This window comes from Pomacea canaliculata, linkage group LG5 (genome assembly GCF_003073045.1).
Source record: "Pomacea canaliculata isolate SZHN2017 linkage group LG5, ASM307304v1, whole genome shotgun sequence".
Classification (NCBI taxonomy): domain Eukaryota; kingdom Metazoa; phylum Mollusca; class Gastropoda; order Architaenioglossa; family Ampullariidae; genus Pomacea; species Pomacea canaliculata.
Window position 1 is genome coordinate 16,890,753 of NC_037594.1, and position 22,663 is coordinate 16,913,415.

Consider the following 22,663-nt stretch of genomic DNA (forward strand, 5'->3'; position numbering starts at 1 on the left):
TGTCGCTTATTGCCGCTGAAAGATAATTTCTTACATGTGTATGCTCTCTTACATAATTTATCTTTATGTCGCTATAAACCAGTATGCAGAAGAAGATTCGTAATGAAGGAAAGAGGGGAATAGAGACTGGCCCATGGACATTAGAGAGTGCCTCAGACGACTGTTCAATTCCGGATACGAACCGTTATCCGCATCTGTCACGAACTTAGATCGGTAACGCTCTATTTTGAGCATCACTACAGAGGACATAAAGTTTCTTGTTACGATTGGACGGAGAGCGGCCTCACGGAGACGTATATATATACTAGAAAAGAAAAAGTGAGGGAAAACAAATGGGGAGGGCATTAGTTACTATATTAAAATAGAAGATGATAGCTTTGCAGAAAAAACTCGCAGACTAATAATGAGACTGTAAGAGATAGATGAAAATGATGTGTGAAGAACCGACGAAATCATTACGCTTCGAAAAGAAGCAGAGTGGCCTCCAAATTCTACGACGTCTTCGTAAGGCAATAGACAGACGCTCTTAAACTAATGGTAGTAAGTGGGCGAGAGGAATCAGAGCGACACTATGTTGTAAGCAATATAAACAATTTGTCTCGCTTCAAAGCATAATATATGCCAGCTGCAAGCATGCTATCAGCGTTTCTGTTAGTCTGCTGATCAGAGATAGTCTGCACATTTAACGTCAGTATCTAATCTTCGTGGTATTTCTATTATCTATCTCATCAAATAAGATCTAATGTAAAGCATAATTTTCGGTTGCTCCAGTGCCTTCATCCATTGGAGACATATAATGAATAATAGATGGAATTCCTATGTAACTGTGCTTCCATTGTAGTTAACGACTAACTTTAAATGTTTGAAATAGTGACTATTACAGTATTGTCTATCGATGATGCTCGATGTCAGCACTAATGGTTTCACCCAGAATGCCGTCGATTAAAAAAATATTTTTATGATAAAGTTATGTGAATCTGTTGTGAAAGCACTTTAATACATTTCCTAATTGCCATTACGGGCTTAGTAGGATATGTATATCTTATTATTCAATGATCTCAACGGTGCGATGCTAGTAGGGCACCTTGCGCATTAATACAACTTGTTCATGTGTGTTTACTTTCACTGTACTGTCTTTTATCCATAACTCCATTGACGAGAATTATGATCTGGAAAGGAGCCGCTGAGAAAGGAAGTCATGTAAAGTTACTGAGGAACATCACCGGTGGCCATCATGAGTAACGTGAGTCCAAAACACTTTTTGTCTGGCGATTTATCAACTCTCTTCGAAGATATTACAAAGATGCAAGAAGGCGGGAGTGTAAGGGAGATTTCAGCAAGACAGAGAAGACTGTCCAAGCGAACGAGGCTTGTTTTTGGCACGAGCCAATTTAGACAGACCACGGGGGGAAAAAACGCCATACAAAAACCGGGAAAAGGAATCTGAACCTTGTCTGCAAACTCAGACGCAGGGAGACACTGAGAGGCCGAAACTCGAGACACTTATATTCTACTGAGAATAATTCTCCAAGAGTGTGAAGAGAGACACTAAATAGCCGTGCAGAGCTACATATCATGTAAAAAACATTCGTCCGACCCGGAAGTTCACGCTCTGTGTCGTATACATTCTTGAATTAGCAATCAGACTAGAGATAGTCTAGTCTCCTCGACATGGAATTACGGCATTACACGAAGCTTTTTTCAAGACAGCCATCGACGTGCAGTTTGTCAAGTAAACTGTTTATCAGAGGTCTCACATTCTCAAGCATAGAAACATATACAGGATGCAGAAAGATGCGATCAAGGACAAAGAGCATGAATAGGAAGGAACGTGTCATAAAGCAAGAACTGCACCAGCTTCGAATAGCTTACCGTACCAAGAAAAGTGAAAGCTTTATGCGATTAGCTTTGAGACTTGTGTAACACGACAGCGTAGGTGTAGATGCTACTCGGTCCGGCGTCTCACCCAGCTGAAAGCTAATTGCCTAAACGGGAGACCCTCGTGGCATCTCTGAACCAAAAGATGAAAGGTTACAGCTCATATGCGCGGAAAAGTCTTTGCGCAGGCGGACATTAACCTCTACACAGTACGGACCTCTACCTGCAGCCAGCATCTGAATTTACTTATCGGCATCGAATCTTTTCGTCGATGTCGCGGTCCTCCGTCGGGCGATACGAGCTATGTGTTGGAACGCAAGTGTCACAGCCTGAAGCGCGGAGATCAAACTCCTGGTCTGACTGCTGGAGACCCAAACGTCATGCATCTTCATCGGGTCCTCTGCTCACTCAAGCGCCTTTCCAGAGGTTCCAGTAAGAATACTTGGTTCGGCGCTGATGCGAGTTCAGGAAATCGTTTCACACTGGGCCGGTGCACGTACATGGAGAGAGCTGGTCTCATTTTTAGCAACTGCTAAACGCCTGGCTGCGAGAGACTGATGTCACCTCATTGCAGGCAACGTCGCGGTCTAGAAGAGTCGCAGATTGTACATGGCATGCGCAGCGACCTTCAGTAAGGTAATGCGCGGTATGTCGAGATAGTGCATACACGGATAACCTTGGAGACAATTATGACACAATGTGAACACGCGTGAAGTCTGACTTTAGGTTCCAATGTGCTCACAGCTTGGATTCAGCGAGACACTGCGTGAAGACACAATTTGCAGAGCACGAGCAGGATTGACGTGTACGAAACTTTCCGGACATATATCGTCAGTATGACTAGGCAGAGTCGATGTTAGCGTTGAAGCGCTAGAGATATCGCACTCACAATAATCGTCGAACTTAGTGTCGCAACTAAGTAAAATATAGGGTACTGGATGGAAAACAGAGAAGTATGTGAGAGTAAGATAATCAAGGAAATAGAATCTGGGAGGGACTAAACGCGCGCTAATACAACCGCACCACGGCCCTGCAACCACATACCTTGGTCTCTGGTGTTGATAATGCATTGTTTTACGTGGTAGGATCCACAAATAAGGGTACAGTTAAGGTACTTACTATATAAGACGATATTCAATTTGGCTGTTATAATTGAGAGGTGCATCATTCGCGCTACCTACATTTCATTATTGAACGAGACGAGTGGCAAATGTAGAGTAGTCGCGTCAATGGAAGCACAGGTCAGAGAATCGAGTTATACCTAACATAAAGCTACGTCGACGTGATATTTAATGTCGCTGTTAGTATCAACTATAAGATAACTAAACGTGTGATGGGGACAATTTGCATTCATGACTGTTACGCATTATCAGGGCTCACTAAACCAAAAGTTGCCAGTTTTGAAACTATACTGTTCGAATGTATGTGCAACATATGTGAGGCTCCGAGCTTGTCGCGCAGATAGAGGTTGGTGGTGCCCTGCTGGGAATAGTTGGACCGTTTAGTCTTCATCGCTCTTGAGATACCTCACCTTGCACAGACTTTTGGAACGAACTTTAATAGAGCATAGATCAGAACAGGTGCTATGTCGTGCCGACACTTCTCACCTCACACGAGCCTATGCGTCATAATACGGCCATGGTAGAAATGATCGTTTACTTCTCATCTGATGGATAAATAGTGTTTTGCAGCTACTTGCAAGAGTCTATATCCAAAGTCAGTACAACCAGAAAGCGCATCTCAGCAGCAGAGGCTTGTCTAAGCACCAGCCTATTCGAAAGCACTTGCTTACGACCTGACTCCGATAATTGGTGTGAGAGTGGATGTTCGAGATCCGTTGTCCTTTCAAGTATCCCTACTCTAGAATTGATGACGTGCTCGCACGCTCCTCTCAACTTTATCTCCGGGATTCCAACCGCTTTGTGATGGACCCTTTGACTAGCTATGTGCTCTTATCTCAGCTATCGTGAAGAATTGTTCATATGTGCCGCTGACGACTCGGTATTTGTGACAGGTCATCACTGTTCGGTGCACAGGCTGCCTGACTGCCATTCAGGGCGTTAGCGCGAGCGTGACGTCAGATTAATATTTATGTTACCCAGTTCGTTAGTTCGTGTCTCTGAGAAATACCTTAAGTAGAAACACGTGCGTGACCTTCTTAAAAAGAACATAATTGCTGCCGTGCCTCATAGATTAAATACTGTCTAAAGCCTGGTTGGCAGCGTAATCAACGTCACATCCGAATTCTTAGGTTGTGTTGGCTTACGCGCTTTGTTGTGTGTGTGTTGTGTGTGTGCTAGCTATTAGATAAACAGCTCTCGACTAATTAGGTATAGATGCAATCAGATACTTTAAAACATGAGAAATTATATATATATTACTCGGCTGTGTCTCGCTCGTCGTCTGCTTGTCTGTCAGTTCGTGTGTAGATGAAATTTGAAGGAACTTATTTAGAAAAAATGCTTATTTATTATCCAATCTCCTGAGCTGAAGGTATACAGATTAAGGTACATCTGTCAACGCTGTTCCAGTAGAAGGTCGCTCAGCTCCTCTATTGAATGAGTAATCAGTAAATTGTTAAGCTATTTTCTGGCATGAAAAATGGTAGATTTGTCTTCATGCGCAAGGTGTTGACAATACTGTTTGATTATTATATTACTCGTGCGACACTATATTGATATATTGCGCAACATCATCACTCAAATAGCCCTGATAATGATGGGCTGTACTTCATTAACTATTTTGGTAAAACGTCTTGAGCACATCATGATATTTTGTCTTTTGTTTTTTATAATTATGAACTATATCTGCTTCATTATTGCTCATTAAATTGAAGTGCAGCGGATGAGAGAAGTCTCGTATGCGTAGCTAAGTACTCTACAGCCTTGTGTGAGATGAAGATTATGGAGTATGATGTAGTACTATCGGTACTACTCCTCACTATTAACCTCGCATGTTAGTTTCTGTTTCGGCAACTAAAATGTCGCTTATACGTTTGTTTAGTCTTCACCCATTAAGAAATGATGGTTTTCGGTTGTGAACTTCAACGATGTTTTTGCTCTATTCTAGTATGTTGATTATAGCCGGGATCTCTTCCTCCTTACCATCGGGGGACGACGAAATCACAATTAGGAGAACTTTTCCATCAATGGAGCAAGAGTCTGCAGTTCAAAAATGCACTCCTGACAGTGAGAAACGGTTGGAGTATAGAAATCGTTTTCTCTTTTGCCATTATAACTGCACCACGCAGTAACACGAGAAGAGAGAGGGGGATATGTCCGCGTAATTGCTTAAGCAGCTACGTGAGGAGGAAACCTAAAACATATTAGCTCTCTTAGAGCGTTGATGATTGCCTACTGCAATTTTACGCTTGAAAAGGAATTACATAGTTGGTATAGAGATAAACTGATTGTTCTGATTATTTCCGAGCTCTATCTCAAATGCGTCATCAGTTAACCTTTAACAGTCCTGACAACATCTGGTATCTTTTCCTTATGCAGACAATAATTGTTTCTTATCATTAGAAACAATACTTCATGCACTAAATTTTACTCATCCGCACAGTACAAGGGCTTTATATTATTTCTGTGTGTTTTCTATGTCGCTTTAACTGTTTTTTTTTAAGATCGTGGTCATGAGGGGTCTGTGTGAACTTACTAAATTAGGCGCATTAAATAAATGATTTAGGGTCGACACCTGTGCCAGGTATTTGTGCAAACTGTTCATTTTTTGACCTCGTTTTTTCATGGTATACCATACACTGATATGCTAGTGTCTAGATATTGTTGTGAGGTGTAATGATGTTTTCGTACCAAAATAGTGACTAAAAATTACACTAATCACACTAGAGAGAAAAAAGTATTTTCAAAAAGATACTTATGATCTGTAATTCCATGAATTTTGTCGATGAACTAGCAGAATGAAGAAATTCTTGTGATAGTTGATGGAATGGTGCATGCTACCCTACTCCCCTTCCTCGGATTTGTAATGCCTTCCCAGACAAGAAAACTATTCAGAAAATCCAATGATGAAGGGAATATTGTGAGAACGAGGCGATTGTTGGGAGGTGAAGGTAAATTTTCCTCTGGCGAGTCGGTCTTGATCATTAACTGGACAAACGGAAGTAGATGAAACAAGTTCCAGACAACGAAAGAAAAAAATGAAAATAAGGCGGAGTGTAAACTGATGGAGAACGAACGGAAGCTTAGAGCTAGCCTGCATAAGATAGCGATTCGGGATGCAAAGTCGAGGACTAGAGTATAATATTGGAGGAAAATTGCCGTGCACCTTACAAGCTAATTATTCTTTCTTTGGATATTACTTTCTATGTGAATACGTGTGCAGTATGCCGCTACTAGGACCGTCGAGTATGTGGTAACCGGGTGTTTCTGTGCGTTGGCAGCTTCATGGCACAGGTCCAGTTGTCTAGCAAACACGTTCTGTCGAGAGGCAGGGGAGATTGATGGCTGGGGTGAGTCAGCTGACAAAATAGGTGCTCGATGGGGCTAGTACGAGGCTGAGTATGCACAATACGAGCAGGAGGAGTAATGAGGTAAGATTGACTGATGGTCATAGATCATCGTTATATATTAATATTCAGAGCGCTTATAGTCAGTGAGTGACAGGCTATTCCACTAGGTAATTTAGAATCAGAGGTCTCACAGTGTGCAGTGAAACTTTGTTGCGGCAAATTCACAGACAGGTTATTACCATCCCCCAGACTTTATCTGATCAGACGAGACGGTGATAACTTTGCACATAATGCGGGTCTCTTATCAATCCATCACTGAGTATAACCAGTCATGTCCATCTCGATGGGAAATGATGTCGCGAGTCCACTAACACGGGCGGACGAAGTGGGCAGGAAGTGCTCTCAATCACTAACCACACGTGAAGAGTTGCTTCGTGTGACAGAACTAATGGGTGGGGAGCGATGGCGGTCCTCTCGGGGTTGCTCGAAGTACTTGGCGAAGCGATCATCGGTTCGTTTAGAACATCTACTTTCCTATTTGCATGAAAGTCTGGACTTCCTCAGGACTGATGCGTATTCTCTTTCTGTTTACTTAGGAAACCAGCACTGTGAAAGAGAGATAAGAAGCTGCAGAAGTTATCTCTAATCCTTCACTCCTCGACCTACTTAGATGAAGATCTGTCCAAGTTGCTTCTGTGTAGACTATGGCATAATTTCTGCAATATTTTCTCTTCACTTGGTGCATCGGCGCACCTAAACGTGGAAAATGAACACGCTCAATGCACACACTCATCGAAACGCCTAGAACTTTCACGAATATAATCTGCCAAGTTTTAGAGAGAATGGCGCAGTCAGTCGTCTTGACATCCACTGTGTATGGGGGGTCAGATATGAAGAGTCGCGGCATATCTACCTCTTCTATTATGGCCACTTAGTCAGCAGTCTGTACAGGACTACATCCCTCTTCGACGGAGTAACCAGCTTATGCTCGTCACCACGACGTCGAATACCCAGAAGCCTTGAGGAAGTCTCACAGGTGGTGCCGGGTCCATGAGCCAAATGAATCTTACGTCGCTTTTTTTTTCTTTTGCGTTTGGTTTTTCCACCACCTGTTCCTCTTCCCAAGGATGATCGAGTGTCGTGGCAATGTGAGGTGTAATCTACATTTGACTGAGATGCTGCGTTCTATTTCTGCATGCCTAGTTATCCATTTTTCCTAGCGTAACAGTGAAAACCATCGACCGACTATGACGTACATGTTATAATAATAGTAAAAATTGTAAAAGCATACTCACACTCTTAAGGAGTATGCTCTTAGAGGCTTAAGAACAGAACGAAACATGGACAACAGACGTGGTACAGGAAAACAAATACATGAACTATAAAAGAATAAACAACCGTACTTAACGAAGAATAAATCAAATACGAAAAACACAAAGAGGACCAAATAACAAGAACAGAGTTGAGAGTAACATTGCAAAGGAAGGGTGTGAAAAGGACTAGCATATGGGAAAGGTTTGCAGTGGCGTAGGAAGATGTTCGGGGCGTTGGGGGGCAAACTCCCTGTTGACAGTGAATCGGCGTTCGCAATCGCACATTACGTAAATAAGGATGGGGGGGTACTGCACGCACGCACGTACACAGTGGTAGATCACAACACGCTGCTTTAAGAGAGTTGTTAAAAGGCAAGCAGCATTAAATAAAAAAAAAACCAAATTAAAGAATGACTCCCCGGGTACCAAAAACATTATACTAAAAAAGAAAACCAAACCCTGTGACAGCAACGATCAACATTCCAGCTCTGCACTATACACTGATCAGCGCGCACACACCTATGACACAGGCCGCGCAGTCACACTCGTACACACCGTACACGTCTGCATACTGGGCAGGAGTAGCCCATATGGGTGGAAAAAAAGTAAAGATTAATTAAGCCTACTCACCCAACGGCTCGTGACACGCGTTGTTCTATCTCAAAACAACGCGGGAAATACGCTGGGTTGCTGAACCCTCTTCTAGACACACGCCAGTTCCAGTGACAGTCCACACAGCACGTGGCAAACCTCGACTACTCCAGAGACGGGGCACAGGTCTCTCGCCCGCCGTCTCCAGTCCATATACCTGTGTGCAGTTTCTATAGGCTTCAAGAAACTCCAGAACCTTTTCCCTACCCACAGGGCCCAGCGTCCGCGAGTAATCAGAGTTCGTTACAAACAGAGACAGCCCTATACCTGAACTCGGTGGCCGACACACCCGTGGAAAATAGCCACATCCACCCAAAGAGAACAAAGAGACCAGAGAGGAAGGGACGCAAGGCTACCCTATAATTAAGGGCCATAAACTGCCAGACCAGTGGCAGGGGACGAAACTAGGGTGGGAATGGCCTCAGGGCCATCCCTTCCTCGCTACCCGACGGTGCTGAGCCACGATGCGACACGTTCTATGGCCATCTACCAAAACACACGGACACATATATACAAACAAACAGTATAACACAGATAACTTATGTTGAGTACCAGCCACAGTCGTTGATGATAAAAGAGTGCATTGTGTAGTTTTAGAAATGTTACTTATACACTTCCCCCTGAGTCGTAGATTGCAATAATACCAGTCTCTCTGTCTCTAAAGAAAACTACCAATATAGGGACTCGGAGTCTTTGCCTTCCTCGTGCTTCGCTAGCTTTTCACAAAGTGTAAGGGTTCCTGTCTGATTGGCAAGACTGGGGTATTGCTATGCAACTAATTCGTTACTGCATTTCTGTGTTCCCGATGGCCTGTGCGGCCCTTCGGTTTGTAAGCGATAGCAGATAATTTTAGGGTGACAGCGAGTGGGTGGGGAATGTTTGATGTTGGTCAAACGAAGACCGCCAAAGAAAAGGCGTCGCATTATGGGGCAGGGGGGAGGGAGACCACACTCGATGTACCGATGTACTGTCCGGGCTGCTTTCTTCGCTCAGGCTTCAACACAGCCTGCAATTAGCATGGCAAACAATACCAACGGACTGTCCCGATCTGATCGTCAGAGGTGCTAGAGCCTCCACTTGCTCAGGCCCGCTTTGTGACGGTGATGACTGTCTCCTCTCTACGTTCCCTACTTTCTTTGGTTCTTTGCTCTTTGAGGAATTACTCTCAATATTGGGGGGCAAAAGGATATTCCTGCCCCCCTGTATTTTCCTTGGGGGGGCGGCTGCCCCCGCTGCCCCCTGTTCTACGCCACTGCGGTTGTTAGGAGTAATGTTTACGGAAAAGGTACGTTTTCAGTGCACGTTTGAAGGATTCACTAGTGAGTAGGTGCATGGCGGATATGGAAAGGGAGAGAGTTCCATTGTTTCGCATTATAAGAAAATCGTGCATATCTCTGTTCAAGCATCCAATTTCTTCAACTCACTTATCTTAGTGTCTCCTCAGTAACACACAAACAACACGTGCAACTTCTCTTAATCGATGAGTAGTCAGGAAGGTACTCGAAAAAGTACTCGGAATGCCGAAATCTAGTTGATCCATCTGATCGATGACGTCGCTACCTCTGCCACTCGCACCTACTGCTGAACTGTTTACAGTGGAGATCCGAAAATACAATAGCATCCCAAATATTGGGTCCGCACAGATATCTGTGATTAGAACACTTTACGAGTTCCAGAATGGTAAGTAGTCAGCTTCAATGGGAGCCACTTGACGTCTGCTCATTAGCTTCAGATCAGTGCAGCAACCAAACCGAGTGTGCGCATGAGCAAGTCAACATCCGGTTGCCATTCTTAGGACGAAGTAGTCGAAGCCTAGCTCACGCATCATTTTCTCTAAACGGCGAAGGCTGTTCAGACAGCAATTTTCCTAGGGAAACTGTACTGAATTTTACAATGTGTGATGCTATCTACAAATTTCCTCAGCTTCTTCAAGAGGCAGTGAACATGCGCTTTAATTCTGAAGGAGTCTACTTCTTTATTTCTGCAATGGTGTCATGCCATGGCCGCTGCTTATGACCAACTATATGACTGTTCGGAAAAAGCAAAAATACTTTTTTTGGTTATATATCACTGCATCAACACCAGCAGTAAGCATATGCAGTCACGCACAAAATCATTTAATATTCTTCTAGCGAATTAATACAGAATATATTAAATATTGCTGACATTATTTTTATTTCTTCAAGATGGCATGGAAACTAGCTTGTTGATGTTGTAAGCCATCTTTTACAACACAACGCCGATTACATTCAAGAACATACAAAATACATTTATGAACTGTACAACAATGTTATAGCCTTCTGAGTTCTTACCACTGTTTTCATTGCTTAATGTTTAATAAACGGATTCTATCTTTGTTCCACTTTCTTCACAATACAAAGCAGAATTGCTTTATAGTTTGCTGGGCAAGTCAGTTCTAAGGATGAATAATATATTCTAGAATTGGTAGACTATAATGGATAATACTGTAAGATTTGGCATTTAATATGAAAATGGCAGTCTGGCCATAAGATCATCCAAAAATGATGGTCAAAATATAGGTACACCTTCCAGGAGACTTATGTTGGTTGACAAAGAAGTGTTGCAGCTGAGTTTCTCGACTTTGGGGGTGGGGGTGGGGGTCGCAATGTGCTGACACGGGGATCCGAAGCCGGTCAGTTTTAAAAAATTTCTCATATCGGTATCAGTGAAATTAGCTTGCACTGTAAAATTATACTAAGCCTTTGTCAAGGGACAAAAAAAATATGTTGAGTTTGCATTGTATTATAAATCCATATTTGAGTATTAAGTGAAAACGACATTATTACCAATGTTTAAAAAAATAAATTATTAAAATAAGAGATGTGTTTTCACTTCCCCAGACCCTAGCTGTCTAAGGGAAAGCCGGGACGTACCTTTTTTCATCTGGGGTGGGTATGTGTCACAAGTAAAAGGTTGATAAACGTTACAGTCTTAGGAAACACAGGTGTTCCACTGCAGTGTTAGCAAAGCATTACTGATACAAGTAACAACTGAAAAAGTGCAGACTAAACATTTAGAAACTGATACCGATAGATATTTTGGGTACCTCAACAAATACTGAAAGAAATGCCATTTACGTAGATATGTAAGGCATGCTTTAAGCAGAGGATGATACTAGAGTTTCGGCTAAAGAAAGTGATGACAGTACACAAAAATCACTGCAGAGGAAACTGGTTTAGAATTTTGGAAATGACCAGTGGTGATTTGCTTGAATATGGCTATGTTCAGTGGGTGAGATCTAAGTTACTGCAATAAGATGTATTGCAGAAGCCATTAATAGAGAAACTTTGATCTTGTAAAGCTGATGTGGCAGGCAGGATTAGATGACTGAAAGGGGGGTCTGTAACAAGAAAGCTGTATGTAATTAACAGATCAAAGGGCACTTTCTAAAAAAACAAAAAACCATGTTTACACAAAAGTGTTCTCGACGAGATTTGAAATCACATTTTGAGATGCACAACAGGTACTGAAGGCAAGATAACAACATAAGACTTCTGTGAATACAGCAGTGTCAAGTGTTTTAAGTTTGAAACAAGATAACTTACGTGAAATCGTTTTGCCATTAAAGGTTCAGACACACAGCAAGCCAAAAATGGTTTGGCATACCTGTTTTTCAAAACAGCAGTTTGCCAACTTTTGCAAACCAGGTTTTCGGACTACTAGTCACACACCATTTGGGAAACTGTGTGCAACAGTAGGTGATGACAGAGTTCACATGTGCTGATCTGCTCAATGTGTGTATACATAGATCTCTTAAAAGCAATGAACTAAAGTAGATATCTGGTGCATATGTTTTCAACAATTATAACAGACCTCCATAGTGTGGGCTTTTCATTTATCTTCTTCTGTGGTTGTATTTGTAGACTATGGAGTGATTATAGTGTAATTCTAGTACTGACTTGCCAACTGTTCAAATGATAAATCATTGCAAGACAAGCTAAGTTTGTCATTTCAGAGGTTGCATCTATTAGACTGTTGGGTACATGAATCTTCTGGTGTTGTTGCAAATTTACTGGCAAATCATCGAATAAAGTCTTATAGGCTGAGTTATGTTATAGCTGTTTAAAAAAAAAAAAAAACACCTCCAGTATTAGCACTTAGTACTTAGCTTTAATAATATACTGATGAGTGTATGATTTTTCTCTTAATTTTGTGCTTGTTTTAAAACTTATGGTGTCAGGAAAGCAGATATTGTCTTGAAGAGGACAAATATTTTATACAACACACTGTAATTTTGATAAACAGTACATCCATTTTCAAGTGGCCAAATACTGCCTGCAGACCTAACCTGAAGCTTGTTTCTTCTAAACAATCTTTTGCAAGAAAAAAATAGTTTGCGGGACCCATATTTCACGATCATTTTATAAACTCTTAGGTGAATGGTTTGATGTTCGGTGAAGCTGACAACTAGCCATGGAAGCCGTATTGAAAATCTGAAAACTGACCTGAAATTTTAGACTGGGTTCTAGAACAGTAAAGAGGATGCAAGCAAGAGGCAAACAGTTTAGCAAAACTTGGGTAACGGTTGCAGTGTAGGTCTCACGGCAAACAGGAGAAAGTGGTTCTGGAAAATTTCGCATTTCTCAGGTGTCTAAGCCTTAAATCTACCAGTTTATATAAATGGGAAAAATCTAAGACAAAGTTAATCTGTGATCTTATTGCAGTAATGAGAAAAATGAATTTCTAAACCCTCTGCTTCAACCTTAAACAAGTAACCCAGATGTAATTGCTCCTAGACAAAAAATGTAAAGGCCACTTTACAGTACATACACTGAGAATAGCTAATTTGTATTTTTTTAAAAAAACGAACAAGAAATTCATTTATGACGGAATACAATAGGATAGCCTATAATAGAGATAAGGCAGATTTTACTTCTGGTCTAATTACATGATACTGCACAACTGAGAACCTTATAAAAGTTTTCTTCACTTCAATTTCGTTCATGAAGATTATATCAGGATTTTCCCCTAAAAAGAAATTTCTGGTACTACCTTCAGGAACACATGCAAGCCCACAAACATGCACATTCAAACTTAACAGTGATATGCTCCAAGCAGAAAAATGACTGCCAAATAACTCTACCAACATAGATCTCTAAATAACAGTAGGCACTTAATGGAATTCACAAACATGATTAAAACACTCTACACTTTCACAAACGTCTGCGCATAAGCAGCAAGCGGTTTGCTTGCTCTATATCGATTATCACTTGAATAACTAGCGTTTAATAAATCATACAAAACTAGTCAAAATGAACATCCTTTCAGAGCTGCAATTCTGCATTAGCAACATCTTGCCTTTGTTAAAACTGACAAGGTTGTTTATATAAATATGAATACTGCAATTTTTTAATGAAATCACAAAATACAATATTTCCCTTTCTTTCAAAGCTAACCAAAGTTTAATGCAAAAAGTCCATTTTGCAGGTAGGTTAATACAAAATAGCATTTTCAATGGCTTGTTATTAAAATGTATTGTTTTAAGTAGTGCAGTTTAATGCCAGTGAGGTTTAAAAAAATTACCTAAAATTAACAACTACTGTAAGTAGTTTTATAATAACTGAGAAAACATATGAAACATCAGGTGTAAAAAAAATGTCTGAGAACTGAGGTATGCAATAAAGCATACGGGTTCATGTTGCATTGGCAATAGACCAGCTGCCAAACATTACTCGCTTTAAAAAAGTGCTAACTGTTGGCTAACAAAACCCTGCTATTAACAGTGAGGTGAAAACTACTTACTGTTGGCTAACAAATCCCTGCTACTAACAGTGAGGTGAAAAGACACATAGCAGAACAGGAAGCATATGGTACTCAGCTAAAGAATTACTTCTTGGTTAAGTGATTAAGACAAAAAAGCCCATCAGAGGTGAATAAACAAAATCAATAGTTACTACTGAATACAAAAAGCACAAAATATTTAGTCACATGTATATTGTTATTAATATCAGGTAATGCTCTCTGTACATTATTTTAAGACATTCCATGTATAACAGTCTTATTAATACCTTTAATTGCCATTAAAATGTGAGTACTGATTTTGTAAAGAGCACACCAGCCCTGTTCTCTGAGTTTTAAAAAAAAGCTGTATATTATAATCAAACAGATGGCCTCATTAAGTGTGCTAATTTGCTGCATTGTGTCAAATATACCAACCATTTGAAATTGTACCTAGAGGTACATAGGATTCTAAATGAAAACACTGGATCAAACATTTGAGCTCTGTTGATCAGGGGACTTTTCTTGTGTTGGGGGTCATTAGTCTTAAACTGACATTGTTCATGGAAAGCAGATCAGAACTATACCACTGAATTCTTTAACTGTGAAACAGCAACACAAGTCAACTCTGGCATCCAGAGTCTTTCAATTCCTTAACCCACCTTCTAACCTCTCCACTTTTCCATTTTTATATCTTTGTGTTGTACTGTTTTTTTATTTTAACAGAGCATTGAGATTGCTGATCAGCAGGAAAATGTGGTATATCAAATGCTCTTTATTATTGCTCTCTTTCTGAGATAATAGACTAACATTTCACAAGTTACAAATTATGCTTTTTCCAACACCAATCTCAAATCAGGTCTGAATTGTCCTACTAATTGCCCAGGATCATGTTTTGGGTAAAAGACCAGTCTGCAAATAGAATAGTAAAATTTGTAGACATATCTACGGTGGTTTTGCACTTGTACATTTATGATGGTTGGCATATTTAGCAGTTTTGCCCATAAACAAATAGCACTGTGCCAAATAATTGTACAGAGTATAAGAATAATCTTAATGTTAATGTTCCCAGCAAACGACTACTTCTTCCGAAATATACTGAGCTGCAACAGGCGGTTCTAAATGAACAAAACTGGATCAAACTGAATATAGCAACAGAACTGCACTGTCATCAGGAAAACACCAGATGTTAACCTACTATTTTAGTGAAAGGCAATTAGCTAGAAGAAAGTCTGTGCATCTAAACCAATGTGTAGCTGTAATGTCTAAGTAATGCAAGGACCTATCTTACATCTGAATAACTACAATATGAACGTAGAACTACGAAACCAAAATGAATTTAGCTATATCTATCTATCAAAAGTCTATCTTCTTTATCAAATGGTAACATGCTATTACATATCAAAATTTAGACATTATTATAGCTGTAAACTTGAAGTGAAAATTTTCATTTAATTTGCACCTATTCTTATATTGATTGTTCAACATTTTCCAGCAAATCTGAAAAGAAATGATAGTGTAAAATATGTGATGTGCCTTTCAGTTGCTACTACAAGCATCAACAATTTCCTTAAGGTTTACCCAATGTATTATGTAATTTTATTTCCTTAAAAGCCAAAAAGGATAGTTTTTAGTGCAAAGACTAAAGTGCCTGTCACCACAAAAGTGAGAATCAGGAGTCCTGGGTTTAAATCTTGGCTCCAACAGAGTTGGCCCTCCATGGTTTTTCTCCAGGTACTCTAATTTATTTCACTGTGCATGTAAGAGAGAGACTGAGTAGTTATGATTTGAATGATGGTGAACGAATTGGTAAGACATATTTGATGCCTGCTGATAAGTGTGCTCTCTCGTGACTTCATGTATGTAAAAATTTCGAGTCTGCTTTTGCTGATGGGATAAGACACTCTATAAATAAACATTTATTATGATTATTAAGCCCATAAACAGTTAATATACAAATGTTTCGTATATGCTTATCAGCTACTCTACCACAGGAAGACACAATCAGATTGTTGCACTAAACTTTCGCAAAAACTTTTCAAGATACTTGTCTTTGCAAAATGTTGGGGCACAGGGTGGGGTGGTGGTGTGGGGTGAGGCAGAGAGCTTAAATCAGAATGGCACTTCTCCTTGGAAGAACTTGAGAGTGAAACACATGCACTTGATAGTTTTGGCATGACACAAGCATATCAGAAGTATACTCTGAATTCTTGGACTCTCAGTGATACACAACACTTTGTTGCAGTGGAAAAGGTACATTGTCTTTTGCTCCAACAATATCTGAAGAATCTTAATGCATTGTCTTCAGCAAACAACTATAATTATCTTCTTAAAATGTTAAATACATATTTTAAGCTAATAAACTCAAATGTTTACTTTTTTTGCAAAAAAGAAAAATCCACAAAAATAGATATATAACAAATTGGCATGGTCTAAAATTGAGCTTATAAAATGAAGTTAAAAAAAAAAGAGCAATTCAGTGTCTGAGCTGCTTGCACAACAACACATTTTTGGAAAAAAAATATTGGTCATGTTGGTTTCCAAGTAATGAAAAATAACCACAAAATATTCTTTTAACATCTTTAGTCAAAAGCACACACTGCCTATTTTTAGCTCTTTGCTGCCAAGCAATATTCTGACTGACGGAGTTGCCATGATGGTTAGTTTTGCTTAGAAAACAACAGCACTTGAGCAAAAATCTTAAAAGAATAACTGCTTGGAAAGTATGTGAGTGTTTAAAAAGTGAGGCACAACTGCTCTTGACCTGAAATTACTAGCACACCATAATGGCCCAAAGATGGCAAGACTCGTCTTGGGGAATCTGCTCTTCTGTAATGATTATGACTTGCTCAGTATGGTTAGTCTTCTGCAGAACATTTCACCAGGTAATGATCAAGGAATCCAGTAAAGTGAGAAACAGACTCCTGCCTGTATAGTGCAGTGCTGGACTATCGTCATCTTTGCAACACCACACTCACATTACACTCCCCATCACACTCTGTGCTGGGCGTTATTCCCATTTTTCATTCTGTATTTATCCACCTTCATGCTGCTTCTCTGTAACTTATTAGATGAAATTTTAACCTGCTTCTTGTAAAACCTCCAAGTGTTCAGGGCACAATGAGCACCAACTCAGTAATTGTTCCACATTTCCCATTTATATTTCTCTTTGGTCATTTTTCTCCAGTGCAGAAAACAGATCCCGTCGCTTAATGATGCAATTCTTCCAATTCAAATGTAAGTGAAGGTCAAAATCTCTTATGGCACAGAGCCAAAAATGTCATTTCTCTGCATGGCTTATGAAGGTACATAATCAGAGTCTATCAAGTCAAGAAAAACTTATGAAGTGGAACCATGTCTTGAGGAACCTCCACGAATCTGACTGGCTTCTCCCATGAGCGTTGTCAGCATTTGGCTTAAATGGGCATCATCAACCTTCAGATCATTCACTATGCTATCACTCACTGAGTCAGGCTCTGAAACAATTTGAGAAAAATAAAATTCTCTGGCAACATTATAACCATAATAATTACATCTCCTTAATTTACTACTTGTCCCAAACAAATGATAGGCAAGAAAAATAGATAGCAGAGAATAATAATAATAATAAAAAAAATTAAAAAAAACGAGGAAATTTTCCAGGACTGCTTACCTATGAGAGGTGTGTCCTCATATATGGAACTCTTTCTGAAGAAAGGCATCTTGTTCTTGGTTGGAGGCTTGATCTGCATTACCTCATCACATGCATGTTTCCACAAAGCTGAAAATACAGTATCAGTTACATCATAAAGAAACATTATGTCTATTCCAGCTTTAAAGAATATCTGCTATCACATACCACACTCCAGCTTTGCCCTATTCTAGACTGCCTACATCACAAATTCCCACAGAACATTTTCTTTCTTTCTAACATAAACCTATAATTTCACAAGACAGAAGTTTCCTTCTGCCTACTTCAAAGGTTAAATGCCACTACTAGTTGAAAAAACTGTTAAAAACATGTATTATCTTGAGAGGTAAAGGTAAAGACAAGCAGTCACACAGCTTTGGGGTTGGTGGATAGTGAGAAAAGTAAAAGAATGAACTTATTTCAGGGCCAGTTTTGTTGTCATACTCATCTCTCTCCTTACCCAACACTATTTGCTGTCACTCAACAACCTGAGAAGTAGGCAATGCTGTAATGGCCGTGGACCTGTTAGTGTGTTTTTCGAGCCTTTGATGCCAGTGTTCTAACCACTTGGCCATTTTTTTTACGACTCTGGGAAGGGGTTTTGGACGAGGGAAAGCTTAATGGTTATAATTAGAACTTCACAGTGCAACTCAGTAACTGTAAAACCTCTAATATAAGATGCATTATTGGCATCCTTATACACATTAATAGTTTAATAGTGTAAGTAGGGAAATCACCATTATGAAATATGTATTGTTAGAAAAAAAAGGAAAGTAATATTTTACCTTGGTCTAAAAGATGCTGTTGGAATCCATCCCACCACTTATTCACTTCCTCCTTGGAATCTGCTGCTAATGTATGTTCTGACACCCCTAACAAGCTGACTGTTTTGATGAGGAATGTGTGTGCCCGCTTGCAAGTACTAGGGTCTGCATCACTGATCTGTGTGCTCTGTAATGAAAACATGCTAACCCCGTTTACCAATAAGGGCAAAAACAAGAAAATTAAACAGCAAGCATAGTAATGGCAACAATGTAACAGTTACAAAAAAAGATACTGTCTATTTGGACAAGGGATGTCTAGTTATCATTCTCATACCTTGGTGATAGGGATGGTCAGCAAAGGTTGGGCCACTTCTATGTCTGTTGGGGATAACCAGCATGCCAAGCGTAGATTTTTTAGCACGCACCAATAACGGCGCCACTTTGAGAGATCATCATCTTCCTGCACAAAATATGTGGTAACTAAGTCTTTAACGAGCAGTCATATGACTTCTTTCTGCTAAGTGATTATGTGTTATGACATAAACAAAGCTGGATGTATTCATCAATTCCGACAAAAAAAGCAGTAAACATAAGGATGTACAAAGAAAGGAAATTTATGCCATTCTTGCTGATAATGTCTAATGCTACAGGCTATGATACAGCAAGAAACCATGCTGTCCATCAAAGTCAGGTATTACATTCAGTAGCATAAGATTATGACTGTCCAATTCTTTAATGCTTACTTTGAGCAAATGCTTGCTACATGCCATTTCAGTGCCTTACATTCTAACCACAGCCCTGAAAATTGAATGGCACCCACCTGCACGCTGAGGAAGCCTGAGACAACAGGTTTTACGAGGCAGTCTGGGACAGCTGCTAATCGACAGCAATAGTGTCCAAACAGTGGCAGCTCTGGCAGTGCTCCCTCTGAAAGGCAATCCTCAAAATGGTTAATCTAACAGGAGAATGGCAGCACATAAAGAAAGAACAGATTTGGGAGAAAAGAAGAAGAAAAAAATGGAAAAAAACAGACACAAAGAAGGCAAGAGATGGAGAGTCAAAAAAAAAAAAGACAAAAGGAGAAGAAAGTAGAGAGTGAGGCAGACTTCAAAATTCACATGCCTGAATTTCTCTCCAGTTCAAAATCGAATGTTCGAACAGAGTCATCCACATCCTGTAACTGCAATGTTCCCTTAGCAACCAGTTCAAATCGAGGACCTCTGCAACAGTCACTAAATGTCTGATATTTGACTCTATCTAAAGGCCATGTAAACTAGCCACAAAAAAAAACAAACAAACAACAAAACAAAAAAAACTTACGCTCTAAACTAGCTCCTCAATCACAAACACTAGGCTTTAAGTGTCTTTCAAACCAGGTACGAAAATACATTAACTGCTTCAACTTGGTTAGTAAGAGACAACAGACTATTCTCTGATCATTAGCTGATATATTTTCACTGGATATATTAGACACACTAACAAAATAACAACACAGACTGGGACTATTGGGGAAAAAAAACGTTATTTCCATTAAAAATTCATGTACCTTTCCATGTTTCACTATTCATAAAATTATTTATCACTATTACTTCAAAATTTCATACTTACAAAACCATGTTTCCAATGACATCTGCATCATTCTGAAAAATAAGCAAACTAGACTGTTCATTTGTCGTGTACTGCATGCTAACATCATGCTCACAGACAACCAAACTAAATAATGACTTTATGTTCACTAGTTAAACATCTTGCATTCACTATTTGCTCAATGCCTTTTAAATTTATGCCCACAAAAGCCTTAAACCATTTGTGAATTTCTTAACAGACATTTTTCTAGTTTCGTTGACTTCACTACAATAAACATATTTCAAGAATGCATGTAAGAAAACATATCAAAGGGTCTTATATGCTTATACATGCCAATTCCTCATTTACCATCTGACATTTTTTTAACCTTCATAATTATTTTGAAAAACACCTGACTCAAAGACCGTGAAAAATTAAAAGATGTAAGTTACAGTCATGTGCTTCATTTGGTGTTGTTTTTCCAAAACAAAATACTTGAAGATTATGTCAGACCATACACAGCTTTTTCACTTATACCACATCACTCGCCTGTCTAAAAAAAAAAAAATCCCTTTCATGAAGTTTATATAAAACTAGAAAAAAGTATGCATATTTTGATCTCAAGGTTCTTTAACTAATAAGCTTCTTTACGTACCAGTCCTGAGAGACGTTTTCCAACACTTCTTCCAACTGAGCCCGAAAGGTCTGTGATCTTTTTTCTGATTTTTTTGGGTGTGTTAGCAACTGAAAGCTCTTCATGAAGTTTGTGACAATATACTTCAAACTTGAGCTCAAAGTCATGGGGCACATCTTGGCTGCAATCCAATCAATCAGTACATACACATAATGACTTCAGATGCACTGAGGAGAAAGAATTCAAACAACTCTATAATCTGTACAGAAACTTAAGCTCCTAAGCCCTGCAGAAAGCTAAAAAATTATAGAAGATTGTAAAAAATCAATTTCTGCCAACATCACCCCATCCATTTAAGCAAAAACAAAATTTCCCCACTTCTTGTGCCGCTTCTTATTACTTCCCCTTCTTCATTCTCCTTTATTTTCTTGTCACCATTACAATTTTGCAAGCTTTGCACAAAATAATATACATCAGGGAAAGAATTTTACACTGAAATGTGACTAGATGTTGTTCTTTCCTGGTCAGGACAAAGAAAACAACCTGTACAGTGAGCACACACAGGTAAATCATGGTCTGAATTCTATTTTATATGCATACACATACTGATGCATCTGCTGCCATTGTTCTCTAAAAAGCAGAAACATTTTTGTTGGGTTAAAAGTTATTAAAAGCTAGGTATATTAACTGCAATCTTCTCAAGTTATGAATTCTCTGAGGCTGAGTTTGCGTTAAGAAACGTCTGCAAATACAAGGCAACTCACAAGAGCAGCACATCTTCAAATGTGATATCAGTCATGCTGCGATCAACATTGATCATGGAGGTGTCAAAAATCTCAGTTCCAACTTTCAGCAAGCAAAACACAGAATACTGGCGGTAGTCTAATTTAATAAAACAAACAAACATTTGGCAAATCTTTAGTTGCAGAAAATGTCAGCACAAAATCTTTAGACTATATGCAAAACAATAATGCATGTGACCAACACATTATAACAAAATTGAACACAAAATTTTGATAGGAGAATACGGATACTCTGTAAGTGCTCATATAAACTTTGACATTCAACAAATAAACCACTAAAAGTTTACACTATTCCAAGTTTTATAACATTTTGAAGTAAAAATAGAATGGTAGCTAAAATAATAACAACAAAAGCCTCTCACCTCCTTTGTTCTTAAAGTGGTCAGTATCCTTCCACATCAGTGGTATCCGAATGTCTGAAAAAAGAGCATCCAAATTATAATTTTTGCCATAAGCTAAGGGAAGAAACCTTATGAAAAGAACAGAATAGCACATTCTGTCTACAAAACACCTGTTATATTTTCTTTCACTTCTCTGGGGTTTTTTAAAAAACAAACAACTGTTTATATTTCTACCTGAATGAGATAATGTGAAAAAAAAAATTAAAAGCATTCAGGTAACAATGACCAATAAACAGGATATGGAAAAATGGAATGTACCAATCATACAATCTCACAGTGGAAAAGAACATTTACCTTAAAAAAATGCTGACTAAGCTTCTACTTTAAAAGAAAATAAAAAACGCGAACACACTGAACAAGTTAGCTTGTGTGGAGTTTTACGTCAAGTATGCTTCTCAATGATTCTTCTTCTCTTTGAGCACATATATCAACAGCCATGCCTCTCCAATCATCTTGTCCCAGTGGACAATAAATCACATGCTACAGCTGAAAATAACAGCTCACAAAACAGAAATAGAAGCAAGAGCACAGTCATGCTGCTTTGCAAATGACTTTAGCTATCTATGATCAGACCTCTCTAGGCAATCAAGAGCTTAAGATATACCAGAATAAAATGTTTACTATCATAAGATATAAGAAGTTCTAAAAGCAAAATACAGTTAAAACACCTTTACCTGAAACGTTCAACTGTGCTCTACAGGGAAGCTGGTTCCCCTCGGTCGATCTGTAGGAAAAAAAAAAAAAAAAATCAGGGACTTGGTTAAACCAATCTA

General features: G+C 39.2%; 1 protein-coding gene across 7 annotated transcripts in view; it reads right to left on the minus strand.

Moving 5' to 3' along the window:
• Positions 1–16,773: 16,773 nt before the first annotated feature.
• Positions 16,774–22,663, minus strand: part of LOC112563617 (rhotekin-2-like) — a 31,389-nt gene continuing 25,499 nt past the window's right edge. For 3 of the 7 annotated variants that reach the window (XM_025237771.1, XM_025237776.1, XM_025237772.1), the window contains exons 3-13: positions 22,565–22,614; positions 21,852–21,905; positions 21,451–21,568; positions 20,708–20,867; positions 20,095–20,126; positions 19,609–19,706; positions 19,307–19,413; positions 18,821–18,946; positions 18,508–18,673; positions 17,705–17,812; positions 16,779–17,528 (exon numbers count right to left, since the gene is read on the minus strand). In XM_025237771.1, coding sequence (XP_025093556.1) covers positions 17,392–17,528; positions 17,705–17,812; positions 18,508–18,673; positions 18,821–18,946; positions 19,307–19,413; positions 19,609–19,706; positions 20,095–20,126; positions 20,708–20,867; positions 21,451–21,568; positions 21,852–21,905; positions 22,565–22,614 — 1,156 coding nt within the window. In that variant the 3' untranslated portion in view covers positions 16,779–17,391. Of the gene's footprint in view, positions 17,529–17,704; positions 17,813–18,507; positions 18,674–18,820; positions 18,947–19,306; positions 19,414–19,608; positions 19,707–20,094; positions 20,127–20,707; positions 20,868–21,450; positions 21,569–21,851; positions 21,906–22,564; positions 22,615–22,663 lie in introns of all 7 variants that reach the window. The other 4 variants (XM_025237773.1, XM_025237774.1, XM_025237775.1 and 1 more) reach the window with 2 other exon arrangements.